General features: G+C 39.8%; 2 protein-coding genes across 2 annotated transcripts in view; one reads left to right on the plus strand and one right to left on the minus strand.

Moving 5' to 3' along the window:
* The window catches only part of LOC134794433 (uncharacterized), a 399097-nt gene that overhangs the window by 182698 nt on the left and 197510 nt on the right, over nt 1-18889 (plus strand). The gene's annotated exons all lie outside the window — the stretch shown is intronic.
* On the minus strand, nt 8931-11605 carry LOC134794594 (uncharacterized). The gene is made up of 3 exons (XM_063766401.1): nt 10421-11605; nt 9805-10042; nt 8931-9167 (listed from the first exon to the last, which is right to left on the minus strand). The coding sequence occupies exons 1-3, from the start codon at nt 11398-11400 to the stop codon at nt 8931-8933; spliced, it is 1455 nt and encodes a 484-aa protein (XP_063622471.1). The 5' UTR covers nt 11401-11605.

The raw sequence follows: 18889 nt of genomic DNA on the forward strand, positions 1-18889 counted from the left end.
CATACTTAGAATGGTTACTAGTATACGGGAGAAACATTGGTATTTGAGTATATCGATATGAATTCACTTGTTATGAAATGTTGTCCCCTAAAATCCGATCTCTGGATTTATTGATTTACCGATTTATCGATTTACGTAGGGTAAATCGTCAATTACTGGCCGCCGGCTAATAACTGGCCACCCTAAACTAAAAATGAATTCTATTCACCTATAAACGGAATTCATTTTAATATAAGGTTTCAATAACTGGCCACCTTATACTAAAATGAATTCTGTGTATAGGTGAATATAATTCATTCTTAGTTTAGGGTGACCACTTACTAAACAGTGACCAGTTATTGACGAATTACCCTACCGTACTCTCGTATAGGTACATTCAAAATTGCATTTTTTAATTAATACGAGTATGTAGATATTCCTATGACACTTTTAAAAGTTTTTCATCTATTTAAGCTGTTAAAAAGCGAAGAACTGCGTTTAATTAAAATAAGTCTTTTAACTCTTTAATTTAACTCCATTCGACGTTCGCTCCTACATCTAAGACGAGTAACTTATCTTAGACCAGAACTAGGGTCAAAAGAGCTCATTGAAAGACTGCAAAGAAGTTCATTTAGCGTAATGAATCTTCAGCAAATACGAACATGAACTAAACTAGCTATTTTCAACCTTATCCCTTAAGCGTTAAAGCTCAAAACGCCGGTTTTTAATCTAATAAACGATGGTGCAAGGTAGACACGGCATTCGAACTCAGTAATTTAAATCGTATAGTGATGTTTATAGGGTTGGTTTTAGGTTGAAAGAACGTTAGCATAAAAAAAGTAGATAATGAAAAGAAAAATGCGAGTTCCAATTATGAAGGTTGTGATTTGCAGGGGAAGTTATTCACCGTTAATTTTATTATCAGTCTGTCGTGATTCTCGATTTTTCTTCGATAATTTTGCTCCAGCGAAATTTTGATTTCACTAGGTGCGTACAGATGCATAATTATTTTCGTTCATATTTTCACGGAAACGTATGACCGTGTTATGCTATTTCAGTCAGTATCGATACAAAAAGTACAGTAAAGGGCCATAAAGTTTGCACATCGGAATTTCGGCTTCGTAGAGCGTTGTCTCTTTCATTCTCGTTGCCTCCAATATTCTCTTTCTAAATACCGATGTGCAAACTTTATGGCCCTTTACTGTACTGACGTTGACTGAAGCAACATGACAAATATATACGAACGTTTCCGAGAAAATACAGAAATAATTTTGGACACGATAGGGCGTGCATAATTATATATAGTCACACCAAACAAAGTCTGCAGCGGATTTGATAGCCCACGCATAGTCTAATAAAACATGGTCTTCCATTCCCAGAGTGACACGGGGCTACGTCACAACAACATGGCCGCTATATATAGCGCTATCGCATATTATCATATAGCGCTGTCGCATGATGACGTAAGCCCGTGTCAGTTAGGTGACCTAGAAAAGACGGGAATGGAGTACCAGGCGGAGTATATTATTATACCATGAGCCCACGCAGTGTAAGTGTTATGTATACCTACGTCATAATTTCATAGAAGTTTGACGCTTAAAATTACACTTTCACTGTGTGGGCTATCAAAATCGCTGCAGACTTTTTACGGTCTGACTATAACTCGCTTATATTTACGTCCATAATTATATGGATGTAGTGTAAACTAACCGAAGTCGTGTCAAATATCGTGTGATAGTTATTTGTTTTATAAAGGGGCAAAGTTGTTGTTTAACTCCTCGTGCTACTGGATAAGCAAAAAATTCCAAAATTTAATAACGAGCGTATCGAGTGGCTCGAATAGTTGAATCTTGAGTAAAGTGAGTTTCAAGGCACGAGAGTTAAACGAACTTTGCTATCTAGTGAAACACATGATTTTTCACCACAATAGCGTGAGGAAAATATTAACTGTACAACATTAGAAATCAAAAGCCAATGAATTCATAGGTACCTACATATTAATAAATATTTATCATTGAAAATCATCACTTAAAACACAATTCTATTTCTCATGAAAGCAACTCAAATTTTTCATCAAATTACTTGCCAGGCTTGCCAGTCTTGTGCATAAAATGCAACTTTCTTATCCGTTTTTGATGAATAAAGGATGACTCACGCTAGACCGGGCCGGGGCCGGGCCGGAGCTTCCGGCGCTTCGTTTTCTATGGAAAGCATCGCTTGATCACCGATCAGCCATCATAGAAAATTACATGTCGGACGCCTCGGCCCGGGCTCGGCCCGGTCTAGCGTGAGTCATCCTTAAAGTGAGCCTTTGCTGAGAGATGGTGTAGTGAAAAATATATATATGTGACGTCCCACGGGTAAAGGTACTTATGGCGGTTGGCCCTTACGCTATTATTAACGCCGCTCCAATACTATTGCGGTGCTATGCAACGTAAGCGCCAGCCGTCATAAGGTACCTTTTCCCGTGGAGAGTCACATATTGTTATTCCAGGTGACCAAGTAAAGTTACATTTTGTACCTTTTCTACCATTTTGTACCGGTCAATTTGCTCCTGTCAAACGCATGCATTTCACTTTTGGAAATGCCAGAAAATCGTAAGTCAACGAGCCCCGCGGGAGGCGCCTTTAACACGGTGATACCAGACCATAGAGAAATATAACTAACTGGAAGAACTAACTGGAAGAGATCCCTGAAAGGGATAAGTTCGCCTTTGTACTAATGATGTGTGTTTTTCATGTTTTATGTTTCTTTTTGCACAATAAAGTATTTTACTACTACTACTAAATATAGTAAGACAAGAGTGCTCACTCCATACATCATGTTTTGAGCATTAGACTTTCCGGTCGGTCGGTCGGCTACATCTATTGTCAAGTAGCAGTACTGATAATGCCGCTACTCGATGTTCGATGTCGACTATGAAAAGAATAGTCTTTTTGGTACCAAAACTGATGTATGAGTGAGCACTCTTGTCTTACTATATTTCTCTATGACCAGACTTATCGTAAAAGATCTTAAGTTCAATAAATTTTTGACGATCAATGCCGTTAAACCTTCCTTAAGAATCACTCTAGTGAGGTGAAAACCGCATGAAAATCCGTTCAGTAGTTTTCGAGTTTATCGCGAACATACACACAAACAGACGGTCGCGGCGGGGACTTAGTTTTATAAGGTGTAGTGATTTTTCCCTAGTTTCGTGTTGAGACATCTACTCGAAGGTGAAGGCCTCCTCCTAGTGATTTCCAAGCGTCTGTATAATTAGCTTTTTGCGTCCATTGATCACCAGCCAGTCTGGCTATTTCGTCAGTCCATCGCGCTTTGGGTTTGCCTTTTTTTAACACATTCAGGGCCAAGAACCCGACTGTCGGGTACACTGTTCGTAGTGACTAACTGACTACGCGCTCCATACGGCAATACGGTGGCTACGCGCTACGAGCGTAACCCGTAGCACTTAGTGGCAATGAATGTGTTACGGCTCGATTCGGGAAATGAATTAGAGACTCACTAGATATGAAATAGTAAAGATATGTGACGTTCCACTACAAAAGGTACTTTATGGCGGTTGGCGCCGCGATTCTGGAAATGAATTAGAGATTCACTAGATATGAAATACTGAAGATATGTGACGTTCCACGGAAAAAGGTACCTTATGGCGGCCGGCGCTTATGTCGCATAGCGCCGCAATAATATTGGGGCGGCGTTAATAATAGCATAAGCGCCAACCGCCATAAGGTACCTTTACCCGTGGGACGTCACATATCTTTACTATATCGTATCTAGTTAATCTCTAATTCATTTCCAGAATCGCGCCGTTAATTAATTTAGAAAATGTCAGCCATATTCATCGCTCTATTTTCACAGCGTATTTGCGTACCTCATCCAATATTTACGTAAGCTCAGGTGAGTGTATCCGCCATTTTCCGAAATAACGTAAAAACGCTATTGTGTACCGCAATCCATTTGAAATTCAAACAGGATGGTAATATTTTCATCGTCGGATACTTTGCGGATCGGCGGGGAAAGGCTGGCACAGAGACTAGTTAGTTTTTCTACTCGTCGACTGTAATTCTTGAATTAAGATTTCTTATACCAAACTGCAATTGGGTATTTTTAATGTATGGGCTCCCAACTCAACTATAATATTCATTAGCGCGGAGCAAGTACCAGGGCCTCATGAGTTATGAGAAGGTGTCGTTGACCAGCCCGCCGGGTCGAGGCGGCCGGGGCGCGTACTAGTATGCTGCCCTCCTAAGCTAAAAGGCAGTTTTTCGACATTTTGCCAAAATTGACTTTTTGTGATATTCGTAATGTAGAGATCGAGATGCATCGACCACTTTGGCCCGTTTTCCGATAAGTGGCTTAGTTTTCGAGAAAAATATCCTTAAAAGACCGTATTTGCACTAATTTTCTAAGCGTTCCTAGTCTAAAAAGCGACTATTTGACAAAGCCAGGCTAAAACAACGTATATGCAGCTATACGTTTTTTTACGCTCTGGTTTGCGTAAAATCTTATCCACCATGTTTAGCCTAAAATAACGTATAAGCCAAAAACTAGGCTAAAAATACGTAAAAGACGCTATACGCGCTTTAAGATTAGGATCTTTAGCAAAATTTTAGATCTGATACTAGTCTAAAAAATCGTATAGTATTTTTTTTTGTTTAAATGTCTCATACGTCATTTAAGCCTAGTATCACTTAACTTTTTTACGTCACCATAATAGTCTTTAGAAACGTATTAATGTTATACGTTCTTCTTATTTTGTATGGACGTCGTATTAAACGCAAACAAACTTTTATAATGGTTGAAAGTGCGTCTAACTAGTCTATAACGCAGTATATGCTCCAACCTTCGTCATGCTCCCCGCGCGCCGAAAGACACCCTTATGCTAAGTAAAAGCCGTCAGCCGCAAGCGCAGGCTTGTGGCTGCCGGTATGCGAGCGGAGGTGGCATTTTGCGCGCGAAATATTGACCGAACGCCAAAGTAAGTAAAATACTTTATTATTCCATTACCATCATATGTTATCAATAATATGTAGTGTTTACAATCAGTACCTTCGAGTATTATAATTTTTATCAAGGTATATACTTTAAAATTGCCTCGCAAATACTTACGCTCGACAGCAAATACGTCTTTCTAGCGTAGTTTGTGATGATGAAATTGTTCATACGTACTTTTCTACAGCAAACGTTGTTTAAGTTTTATTTTTTCATTCGACGGTTTGACTGCTTTTATTTAAATAAAATCAAATTTATATTAGAGCTAATTGTATCGGGTTTAATTCCCTATAAGCCAAGTAGGTATTTGACATTACGAAGAGTTTAAATCTTATTGAAAAATGTTTTAAAGGGAAATTTAATGAGAATTCTTATGGACAGAACAAAATTTTCCGCCTAAGTATTTAGATAACCAGGACAAAGGACCATGGGCATCTTTGTATGGAACCTGGGTCCATCCAAAAACCAACTGAGAGTTATATATATATTAGGCCATTAAATACCTAAGTGGGTTTTATAAAATAACAATATGTATCTTAAAATAAGTTGGTATGTTTGTGTATTAGGTAATAGTTGTATGTTAAAATAGTAAAAGCTATGAGTTTGTAATCTAATAGAAAAATAATTTTATTAAAATTTGAATCTGATTTTTAATTAGGTACAACCGCTAAAATGCGTTTTAGAATTAAATAAATGACAGAGTATGTGCAGGATTTAATACGAGTTTAATTGTATTGCTAATGTAGACTACACAACTCGCTAACGTCTTACCGTGCGATGAAACTCTCGATGATTCGATGCCTATTGATAACAAACTAAAATAACTATTAGAGATGCCACGAATTCGGTAAAACACTATGTATTATTGTGAGTTACGTGTATGTGAAAACTGGTCACCTACAAAGATAGATGGTTGCTAAGATTTAAGTCAGCAGCAAGCTGGGATCTCCATACAAACGTAGTTACGCTCTCATTTTAAAACGATTAGGTAGATTGCTCTAAAACTTTGTACTCACTAAAGGATAAGGTATATCTATGCCTGTAATTAATGTGTAGCTTCAGATACCATAATAAAAAAAATACAGCGAATATAAGTTTTTCATACAAAACTTATTTTTCCTCTATTTCATTAGTTTTGTTGGAATATAAACTAATTAGGTACTGGTATAGATATACCTTATGTTATTGTATGTGCAATTTATTACAATCCAACACGTTGTTTTAAAATGAGTACGAATCTCCGTTTTTATGGGAAGTAATAATTCGGCTGAGCTTATTGCGGACTCTTTTAAGTTTCGTTGCTCATGCTCATTAGAAGTACATGTAATGTCATTAGTAGAGTCGAGTAAATCTAGCCTATGATACAAATAAAATCAGAAAGACACATACATTACAAATACATTACAAGTACATTAAAAATTTGTACATATTATGGGGTTATTCCCACCAGTTAGGTATCTACCACCAAGTTGTTACCAGTGGTAACTACTGGGAAATTATTTCCCACCTTTCTTCCCAGTAGCTACCACCAACTCAGTTTTGTGGTAACTACTGGGAAGTTTTTTTCCAGTAGTTACCACTGGTAAATGGTGGGATTTTTTCCCTAGTAGTTACCACCAACATTTTTTTACAGTACAATTTAAATGTCTTTTATTATATGAACAAAAAACACTATACTACTAAGCTTTTATTAAAAAAACGAGGTCCAGCGATTACTTTTTGGATTATAATCTTAATTACCATACAAAATTAACATATAAATCGGGTTATTCCCACTAGTTACCATCAAGTTGTTATAGTTAAATAGTAATAAAAACAGTATAAGTAGAATACTATAAAAATAGAGGCTTTATTGAACCCTAACAAAATTGTAGTAATTACTGGGGAAAAAAACCAACCTTTTACCAGTGGTAACTACTGGGAAACAAATCCCATTAGTTACCACTGGTAACAACTTGATGGTAACTAGTGGGAATAACCCAATTTTTGTGTTAATTTTGTATGGTAATTAAGATTATAATCCAAAAAGTAATCACTGGATCTCGTTTTTTTAATAATGAAGTATCTTAGGGTGCACTAGCTATCCAGGAACTTCTAGAAGAGAGAGAAAGCACAAGACACGTCCACTTGGTAACAACCATTTATTGAAAGAGAGCGATGATATGTAGGTATACATTAATCTGTCGCCGAGAATTGGTTCTACCCTCATACATAATTATACTCATATATTACACCTCCACCCTTATTTCTAACATGTATTTAAATTACAATTAACCTAGGTACATTAAAAGGATGATAAAGTATTTAGTCTATCTCGAAACCATATCTTTTTACAAGTGGTAACTTGTCCCTAGGTCTCAGTGTGGGCCGGGGAAGGTTGACCGGGGGGTCGGTGGGTTCTGACCTATTTGGTCGGGGTGGTGAGGGAGCTGCCACCGCTGCCCCACCAGATTCCTCAGAGCATTGATCTTGAACCGTTACACTAGATGTGTCGTTGCTCTCACTCCCCAAACCGTCCGACTCCTGGGTTGGTGATGATGGAGACGGATCCTCATATGAGCTCATCCAGCGACTTTTAAGTTGATCCACATGTCTATGAATGGGTGAACCGTTTTCCGCCGCAACTATGTAATTACGTGAACTTGTTTTTTCCTGAATTTTGCCATCTAACCATCTCTTACCCCCACTATAGTTCCTATACCATACATTTTCCCCCACGTTAAATTCCCTGGATGTACCGCCAGCGTAAGTTACTTGCTTTGTTTGCCGTTCTTTGACTCTGTCTTCTACCGATCCATCCTTTAACAAGTCTAGCCTGGAACGAAGCTTCCTACGCTGCAGTAGCTCTGCCGGTGATACCCCTGTGGTACTATGTTCTACATTTCGATACGCTAGAAGGTAAGCCTGCAACGCTGCATCTATATCGCCACCATCCCGCATAGCCTTTTTAATTGCCCGCTTGCACAACTTGACCGCCGCTTCCGCGGCCCCGTTGGACGCCGGATGGTATGCGGCCGCAAAGGTGACCTTGATCCGATTATGTGACATAAAACTATTATACTCGTGGCTCGTAAAGGGTGGTCCGTTATCTGAAACTACTTCCCGTGGTAAACCGAAACGCGCGAATGTCTCTCTTAATACCTTAATTACGGATTTCGCCGTGGTCGACTGCATTTGAAAAACCTCTAACCATTTAGAAGTCGAATCGATAAGAATCAAAAAAGTTCTACCCTGTACGGGTCCCAAGAAATCGATATGTAATCTGGTCCAGGCATCTGTCAAGTACCGCCAGGGCTGCAGCGGCGCGCGCGGCGGCGCCGAGCTCTCCGCCGCGCACGTGCCGCAGCTCCTGCACGTGCGCTCCACGTCCGCGTCGATGCCCGGCCACCACATCACACTGCGCGCCATACTCTTCATTTTTACAATACCCATGTGTCCCACATGCAGCTCCCGTAATAATTTTTCCCGCAGCACTTCTGGGATTACTAACCGGTAGCCCCAAACCATGCAGCCCCTATCCATATACAATTCGTTTCGTCGTAAAAAGTAAGGTTGGACCTCCCTATCGTTTACTGATAATGGCCACCCGGCCTGTAAGTAACTTACTATTTGCCTTAATAAAGGATCTTTTTCTGTGCTAACCTGAACCATTTTTTTATCTATGGGTAAAAAATCTTGAACAAAATTCAAATACGTAACCTCTTTCGTTAAACCGACCGATCTTTTTACCGGTAAACGGGACAGGGCGTCTGCCGCGTTATTCTCACTGCGCACATATTCAATATTAAAATTATATCCGGCTAGCAATACCGCCCACCGTTGAAGTCTACTAGCTGCCATTACTGGTATTCCTTTCTTTTCGCCAAAAATAGACACCAGAGGCTTGTGGTCGGTTCGTAAAGTGAACTCTCTACCGTATAAATATTGGTGGAATTTCCTCACCCCAAATATTATACTTAGTGCTTCACGTTCAATTTGGGAATAGCCTTCTCTGCTGCATTGAGTGTTCGTGACGCGTACGCTACCGGCCGTTCGCCGTCCGGCGTAATGTGAGACACCACAGCACCTACCCCCAAACTACTAGCGTCACATGTGAGAACCACCGGCAGATGGAGAGAATAATGAGCCAGGACTTCACTAGACATTAATATTTCTTTTATTCTCCTAAACGCCTCACTACACTCCTGGTTCCACTGAAAAGTAACCCCCTTCTTTAGTAACTTGTAAAACGGTGTGAGTATTGTACTAATATTTCGGACAAATTTCGCATAATACATTACTAAGCCTATAAACGAACGTAACTCAGTAATATTACTTGGTTCGGGAACTTTTTTTATTGCTTCTATTTTCTCGGGACACGTGTGTACACCTTGTTTACTGATAACGAAACCTAAATACGTCACCGACTTGGAAAAGAAAGTACACTTATCTTTCCTAACCTTCAGACCGTAAGTTTTGAGCCTCCTGAACACCTCGTGTAACGTTTTTAAATGCGTTTCGTCATCTTCCCCGGTTATTATCAGATCGTCTAAAAAAAATACCTACACGCGGTAAATCTCCGAACAGCTGTTCTAATTTCCTCTGAAAAATACCAGGGCTCGAAGCTAAGCCGTATATAAGTCGATTGTACATGAACAAGCCTTTATGAGTGTTTATGACTGTAAACCGTTTGGACTCATCTAATTCAAATTGTGCGTATGCTTGTGATAAATCTAATTTTGTAAATCGATTCCCTCCATGTAATTTAGCAAGTAAGTCATCAACTCGTGGCAGCGGGAAACGGTCCACTTCCAAACATTTGTTGAGAGTCAATTTAAAGTCAGCACATACCCGAATGGTTCCATCTTTTTTCATCACCGGAACAATAGGCGTAGCCCAGTCGGACGAGTTTACCGGAGTGATCACACCGTCCGCCACCAGCTGATCGAGCGCGCGCTCAACCGGCTCGCGCAGCGCGTACGCCAGCGGCCGCGCGCGCAGGAACACGGGCGCCGCGCCCTCGCGCAGCCGGAACCCCACCGTTCCGCCGGTAAACCTTCCCAAGCCGTCTTCAAACACTTCACAATATCTGGAACTGAAATCGTTTATATCAAAAATATGTTTCGTACTGACATTATTACAATTTACCGATTTTACTACGTCAGGCAGAATTCCTAATTCTTCTATCCACTGTCTGCCGAGTAAACTCGTTTTCCCGTTAACCATGACATACAAATCTAAATCTTTACATTTTTTATTATATTGAACCGAAGGTAATATTTTACCTATGGGTGTGACATTAATGTCCGTATAATAACACAAATTCAAATCGCTAGCTTTTAACGGATACTCAGAAAATAATTGTTTATAACAATCATAGCTAATACAAGATATCGGACTGCCCGTATCTACTTCCATTACTAGATTTACATTATTCACTCGTAATTGCACCATGTAAGGCCCATACTTCTTAAACTTTTTAGCCTCTATAGAAAAGTTATTTACCTCGTCACTGGCGTTACTGTCCCTGTCTGAACACTCGTAGACTGCCCGCTCTTCTAACATCGCATGAAATGCGACGTTTTTCCTCAAATTTGGACACATTTTCTTAAGATGCCCTTCTTTGTTACATACTCTGCACACGTAGGCCTTAAATTTACACGAGCTCTGCCCATGTTGCCCTCCGCACGCCGAACATTGTTGCGTTTGTGCACCCTTCCAGTGCGCACTGTTCCTAACGGCTCGTCGCTTGCCCGCGCCCGCGCCCTTTGTACCGTCGCACTGCGTGACCTTTGGACCGCGCGGTCCATAACGCTCTGTACTGGCCGCCTCCGCCGACTGCCGCTTGTCCCGCTTCACCGCGGCCAGCTGATGCACTGCCGTTGCCATCATGGACGATGATACTCCCTCCTCTGTTATAGACCGGTCCTGTACCAGCGCCGCATGAATTTCCGCAGCTTCCATCGCCACCGCCATTTTAAATGCTCTTTCAAATGTTAGGTTATCTTCCGTAAATAACTTTTGCCGAATGCTATCATTACGGATACCACACACAAATTGGTCTCGTAAATTATCTTTTAAATTGGCTTCTTGAAAATCACAATCTTTTGTTAACTTTTTTAACTCCGCAGTATATTCTGCAATGGTTTCGTCACATCTTTGTGCCCTCTGACGAAATTTAAATCGTTCGGCCATGGTACTCCGTGTCGGCTGTAGGTGCTTTTTCATAAGTGCCACGAGGTCATCATATTTTTTTGTTGACGGTTTGTCCGGTGAACATAAATTTGCCATGAGTTCGTACGCTTCACTACCCATGACGGTGATTAAAGTTGGTACTTGCACTGCCGGCTTAACGTCGTTAGCCAAAAAAAATTGTCCCAAGCGCTCCACATACAAGTCCCAATTATCCTTATGGACATCGAAAGCACCAATCTTACCGACCGACATTGTCACTGCGATATTCACTCTCGTCCACTAAAAAAAAACGTTTCACACGCGTTCACAGTTCGATTTCGTCGCCACTGAAGTATCTTAGGGTGCACTAGCTATCCAGGAACTTCTAGAAGAGAGAGAAAGCACAAGACACGTCCACTTGGTAACAACCATTTATTGAAAGAGAGCGATGATATGTAGGTATACATTAATCTGTCGCCGAGAATTGGTTCTACCCTCATACATAATTATACTCATATATTACAAATAATAGCCTAGTAGTATGGCGTTTTTTGTTCGTATATAAATAAACATTTAAACTACGTGTCTATTTTTTATTCCCATTTCTTCCATAAATACTAATCTATAAAACCGTATATTCGGTGTTTTTGGTGGTATACGTTTTTTTACACTAGCACGCTAGTCGAAAATCTGGACAAAATCTTAATTCTTCCTAGTATACTAACCAAAAAGGCCGAATAGCTGCTATAAGGTCTTTTAACTTAGGATTTCAAGTGCGAATTATACATTGTTACTAAGCAAAAAGGCAGCATGTGACATATACGGCGTTTTTACCTAGTTTCTACTTCGTAACTAAGTTAGAACGCCGCATAACGCATGTTTACCGCCTTCTTGACTAGTACGACCTACACATATTTAAGCTTAATACTAATCTAAAGTGTTTTTTATAAAATGAAAAAAAACTGAGCTGTTTAGAAACATACTATAAATACCTAAAATAAGTACATATATATACCTACCACATACAAAAAGAAAAAATGGAAAAAGTTTTTCCGTTTCGTAGAAATTCAAGACAGAAGTTTGGGTTGGTTTTTTGCGATTATCTCGAAACTAGCTTTTGTCGAAAAACTGCCTTTTAGACTAGGACGGCAGTATGAAGGTATAACGGCTGCTCGCGAATCTTAGCTGTATAGTTTTGGTTTGGTTTGTTTGTATGATTCTACTAGTTTAAAGTATTATTTTTGTTGACTCATAGAAAAAGTATTGTATACAATAGTGATATAATCAAGCTTTTCAATCTCGTACCTTACTTAGGCAACTCAGTAAGCTTCGTTGCCTAAACACGGTACTCGACTGAAAAACTCTGTATTATATCACGATTGTATAAAATACTATATAGACAGTCTCACTATAGCCTCCTAAGGCCCAGCCATACAAATGAAAAATCCCGAATTTGCCACTGAAATTTGAACCTTTAGTGCAGCGAATAGAGTTGATTTTGGATTTGGTTGAAAATTGAACGAAACAAAACAAATGTGACTAGGATTTAAATCTCATCGAACTGAATTAGTACTATAGGTAGGACCTTGGGCCTTAGGAAGATAAAGAATGACACGCTAGACCGGGCCGTGCCTGGGCCGACGCGTCCGACATGCCATTTTCCATGCCGGCTGATCGGTGATCACGTGGTGCTTTCAATAGACAACGAAGCGCCGGAAGTCCGGCCCGGCTCCGGCCCGGTCTAGCGTTATTCGAAGGAACGCACGCACGCACGCGGAAGGAAGGATTCCAGGCACGTATCTGGAATGACCAAGAGCTGTGCGAAATCCATTAGTCAAGAGTCCGAAGAAAAAAATATACTAATCGTTAACTTTTGTCATGTCCCCAGAAAAGACGAAGAGAGAGTCTTCCCGAACGTTTGACCCATTTTGTAAATTAATAAACTTAAACCCTTTACTTGATTCAATCCCATTCACCTAATGAATAGGACTATCAAGATTCAGATTAGCATTTGGTTCTCGGTCCGCAAATCGGGATATCGTGTCATCGAGGCCTGCAATCAATCGAGGCTGGCAAGCCCCGATTTACCCAATTTATCTAACATCCGAGGAACAACCTTAGTTCGATGAATCCACTGTGAATTTATTGGATTGGGTCTTAATGTAATGATTAGACTGAACACGGTGTAAATGATTGACTTGATTCGTTCGTCGAATAGTTTCGCTATTAAGTTGGTTAGAATCTACTGATACTGCTATTATATTTAGCGTCGAAGTTTCTAGTATAATATTTCACCTAAATACTAAGTGATGACAAGCGCTGGTGGCCTAGCGGTAAGAGCGTGCGACTTTCAATCCGGAGGTTGCGGGTTCGAACCCCGGCTCGTACCAATGAGTTTTTCGCAGCGTTTTTCGGAACTTATGTACGAAATATCATTTGATATTTACCAGTGGCTTTTCGGTGAAGGAAAACATCGTGAGGAAACCGGACTAATCCCCATATGACCTAGTTTACCCTCTGGGTTGAAAGGTCAGATGGCAGACGCTTTCGTAAAAACTAGTGCCTACGCCAATTCTCGGGATTAGTTGCCAAGCGGACCCCAGGCTCCCATGAGCCGTGGCAAAATGCCGGGATAACGCGAGGAAGATGATGAGATGATGACTAAGTGATATTTTTTTAAATTAAAGTAAATATACAGTTTTGGGCAAGATTAGAACTTGCGGCCTTTTATCGGAAACTTACTGCATGCGAATTTCGACAGGAATGTATGAATTTGTTTACACGCCTTATTCGCCTTAGTTCAGATCTTACCCGACGCGGTAAAATATTCCTTAAATTTAAAATGTGTAGGTAGTATCACAGAATAAATAATAGTACTACCGTACAGAAAGGAAACTTCCCACGAAACCGAAGTTTGACAGCGGTTCAGGGTCGAATCATGCTGTCCCTTTCTAATACATGGCACTATCCCTTTCGGCTATTTGGGGTTGTCAAAATTCAAACCATTATCTTATCTGTCGTTTGTGTGGTCGTGCACGCAAAGGGACGTCAAGTTGTGTCAACCCTAATAATTGTTCGGAGCAATGCTGAACCGAACGGAGCCGAGTTTGCCCGAAGGGACGAGTTTCGCACCTACTAGGTAGTATGATTTGCACTTGCAGGCGTATGTGTTTAATAAAAATTAAATTAAGTACTTACATGCACATCAAGCTGTTAACTATTGTCCACAGGACAACTTTTGTTTTACAATCCGTTTATGACCCAAATCCTATTTCGTAGCGCAATCACAGGGGCCTACCGCGAAACCACGTTCGACAAGTTGCCTCCCTGTCACACTTACGTACGAATTTACAAGTGCGACAGAGAGGCAACACGTCGAACGTGGTTCGCGGTAGGCCCTCTGTAACGCTCCTCGTTCGCAAAGTACATTAACACTTAATCCGTTCCTCGTTAATCGCTGTGTAGCAACAAACGGGAGAGATTTTCCGGCCAATTCGACCGCCCGTCGTACACTGACATCAGAATGATATTTGAATCATGTTTAGCAATCGTGCGTCTCGCCCGCACCAACACATGTACGGACAAATACGAGCGAAATGCACGATAACTTAATGATATCAGTTAGATTAGTTAGATATTAGATATCTACGCTCGAATTGGCCTGTCGGTTGGGAGAGAGATTTAGAGGAAGTACCTATGTTATTTGTTTTGTGAGGAAGTTAGAATTATGGTTGTCCTGCTTTTCAGATTAGGCGGGTAATAAAGTGAACTCGAGTTGGTATCTGTATTTAGGAATGTAATAAAGTATAGTTTAGTAGGTAGCTATAAAAGAGCTGTACTACTTATCAAGTTGGAGTTTTTTTGCATCTATTGAGTTTCGGTAAGTGTGTTTTAAAGTGATCGGTAGCTGACTAATAATGCCTTATGTATAGTGTGTACATTTAAGTTCAATTTATGTGAAATTAATAATGAATATGTAGTTGTGAGTTTCGGCCCCACGTTGGGCGCCAATTTTAAGGAGACTAAAATATTAAACACAATTGCTGCACTTATCAAGCTGATGTTCGGATCGTTCTGGCCACGTGGTCCTACTGCCTTTGTCCTACCAATCGGACCACATAAACTTTTTTCCGCTTTTCCGCCTAAATTTTAATTAAGCTTGCGTCCCTTGATAGTTAAAACTGAATTTGTTACAGAACCAACTGTGATATCGCATTAGGATCGAATATTTTTCAAGGTCCAGAAAATGAAACCCTTTATAAAATGTCATTATTTCCTTTGAACATATTACTTTGCAAAATATCTCCTAAATACAACGAACGTGACGTTCCTACATGTTTGTGTTATTCTCCATGTTTTAGATGGAGTTCACGTTGCGTTGCTTGTAGTTTGATCAAGCGAACGCAGCATATAAACATAGTTAGGCTGCCGTGTATGCTGATGCACAGTATAAGTATATATACATAATAATATACATGATCCTCCTCGTTAAATCCGACGAAGCCTATATTGCACACTATACAATTGTCAATTTTATTAACAACGTGGACGATAGTATCATCTGCACAAAATCGATCGTGGCTTTTAAAGAATTTCGTCGCTTTGAACACAACTCATAGGCCATATTTGCAGGAGACATATTTGCTTCGCAAAAGAGAGGGCGTGACATCGGGAGTAACATATAGTATGAATTATCTCAGGTGATTTTTTCGGGCTCGGACCCTAATCTGTTAAACAAAAGGTATTGTTTCCTTTATGCAGTGGTTACACTACTTACTGCTAATAGCCCCGACATAAGTAACGGGAACAAGCCCGTTTAAAAAGCATACTTACCATTCTATTTATATGGTTCAAATTCATAAAACAGCCCATTACGAAGATAACACGTTTTATTATCTCCAAAAACAAGACCACCCTGATTGTTCTCTGAACGAGCTGTCCCATGAATTTGAACCTTAATACTATCACGATTGATTTCGGAGTAAACAAAATTGGATTTAGGAAACAGTCACTTTCATAAATTCATAATCGTACTCGTTTATTATTATAAAACAATTTAAACATTCCACTGACTTGCACGCGCACTCATTTCGAACCTAGAAATGAGTCCGCGCGAATGTTCACTAGGAAACAGGTCAAATTAAAATTAAAAATAAATTAAACCTGCACAATGCGGACCTGAAATACCGAAATGTATGTAATATGTAATATTCGGTGGCCGGATACCGGATATTCGGCCGATGGGCAGGCCGAATATCCGGTATCCGGCCAAACAACTATCCGTTGTATCTCTAGTTGTAAGATCACTATCAACACGACATTTCTAGACCTTTCCGAATACATTACTACCCTACTGTTCGGAATGCCAGTATTGCGGGATCGGAAACTGATTGTGTATCCGAGCGGCCTCCTTTATTTGCAAATTGTTCGGATATTACTCCCGTGTTATTAGAATTTGTTGTATTTTTTTCTGTTATTGGAAATATTTGATTCCCGTTGGGGTTTTTTGCATTACAAAACTCGGCAATATTTATTTCGGTTTAGAATTTCGTTTGTATTTTGGAGCGCCGAGGGGATGGTGTTGATATTATGTACCCTTTGCTCTTCTTTTGGGTTGAAATTTATTAACTTTATTTAAATATCGTTTTACGTTTATTAAATTTTGACACTTTGGTAACAGACCTTGCAAAGTTCGGAAATATGTACGTTTACTTCTTAATTTGAATGCGACTTTGGATCATATTTAGAATTTCTTGTAAAGGTGACGTTTTGATGGCAACGGTATCAGCATTAGGGTAACATTCTATTTCTGACCGCAGCTGCACTACTGGTACTGAACGCGTCGCTGTTACTGTCAATTTCCATAGTAAAAGTGCAGCTGCGGTTGGAAATGGACTGTTACCTTTACTGATGCGGCTTTACTGCTACAGTCTGTTAAATGCCTAGTTGAAACGAGTGAAGGATTGAACGTTCGAATAGTGACACTAATGCGGCGGCGAACTTCGCTCATCACTCATTTTATGAAGGGCTGGCTCATTCCTAGGTCAACGAATAGGCATAGCCATCCAGCGGGGTAATGTAGCCAGCCTCATGGGCACTTTCCGCAGGGCACAGACTTGAGGGACCTTTCATAGGTGGGTATTTTTTCTATTGTTGTTTAATTTTTATGAAGGAAATTGGCAGTTACAGCGGCTGCGCCCACGCAGTAATGTAGCAGTAAAGATGCCATACAAATGTCACCTTTAAGACTATTATGTCTAGGTATTATTTAGAGGGATGATTAAAATACCTACGTTAAGCCAGAAGGCTAAGAAAAAACTACTTTTAGCAAAAACTCGTTATGTTGTCTTACCAGCAGAGATCGTAAATTTTATAGCTTTTTCGATGCAGCGGAGTGGTGTTAACGGAAGTGGTATAAACAATTTCAACCCTAATGATTAATTAACGTTAAATATGTTAATATTTTAGCCTTAATTTACAATTATCAGTTGGAATTATCTAAGTATACCAATTTCGTTAAGACCACTCCGCTGCATCAAAAATGCTATAAAATTTACGATGTCTGCTTACCAGAATTTTTTGTTGGAATGAAATAGCTGTATAAAACTCCACCTACAACAGTTCTATTTATAACGAAGAGAATTTACGTTTAAGCTAATTCTCGTAGGCTCAATAAGCGCAAAGACAGGAGCTACTTCTCATTACTCAGCACTAATAAAGCATTGTAAAAGTCGAGTAAGACAAGTAACTCCAAACAAACTTATTCGTTCGTTGGCAAACATTTCGCAAATCCAGGGATTGGAAAATGAAATTATTTAGCTGAATGGCAGCCGAGTACGGTCTGCAAATTAAAGTTGCCCACTTAAGCAAGAAGAATGTGAAACGACATTCAAGCTTCCTTGTGCTTTGCTTGCAAACGTACGGATTGCAGAAATGCTGACGTTTAACGGGTAAGGTCGGCAAATATTTATTGTGGAATTTTAAGTAGAAGTAATGTGCCCGTTGTTTTTAGCAAATCAATTCGTATTTCTTGTGAGGTAATAGCACCAAATGTAGGTTTAAGCATAATAAATTCGTGACTGTTATTTTCTTTACAGCGATGTGAATATTCGGCATTAAATCTTTCTGGTTAATTTGTGTTTTTTAGAAAGGGATAAAATTTAACAGAGGTTTGCTAGGTTTTATGAAAAGGGAGTTAGTGATTAATTTTGAAGAAAACATTCCAAATCTCGACCTAAATTCATATTTCTGTGTGCTCGGCTGCGTCACACTTAAGAGGAAAGGGGACGGCCGTTTATCCATACAAACGTAGTTCCTATTTTCCCCTCTGGATATTGACATTATGGAAAAGATTTTACATAATTGGATGTATATTAACCATAGCTATGCCCCTACATTAGACTTTTTTCGATTTTTTGATTATGGTAAAATATAGGAACGAAAAACAGAATCCATACAAATTTTTAAATGCTCCTAACTCTTATACTCAAAAATTCGAAAAAATCTCCCCTACGTTAGTTTTTTTTTGCTGTGGTTGATATATACAACAAATTCTGTCAAAATATTTTCAATAATCTTAGATGGGCTAATAGTATAGCCGCCAAGTGAATGCCGCAAAAGAATCGCGGACGTGGCAGGCCCAGACGGAGATGGCGGGACGACTTAGACGCCTTCATCAGTAACTGGCCGAAAAAAGCACAACAATGGGAGTTGTGGATATCAAGGGGAGAGGCCTTCGCCCAGCAGTGGGACACTATAACGG

The sequence above is a fragment of the Cydia splendana genome, chromosome 10 (assembly GCF_910591565.1).
Source record: "Cydia splendana chromosome 10, ilCydSple1.2, whole genome shotgun sequence".
NCBI classification, from domain to species: domain Eukaryota; kingdom Metazoa; phylum Arthropoda; class Insecta; order Lepidoptera; family Tortricidae; genus Cydia; species Cydia splendana.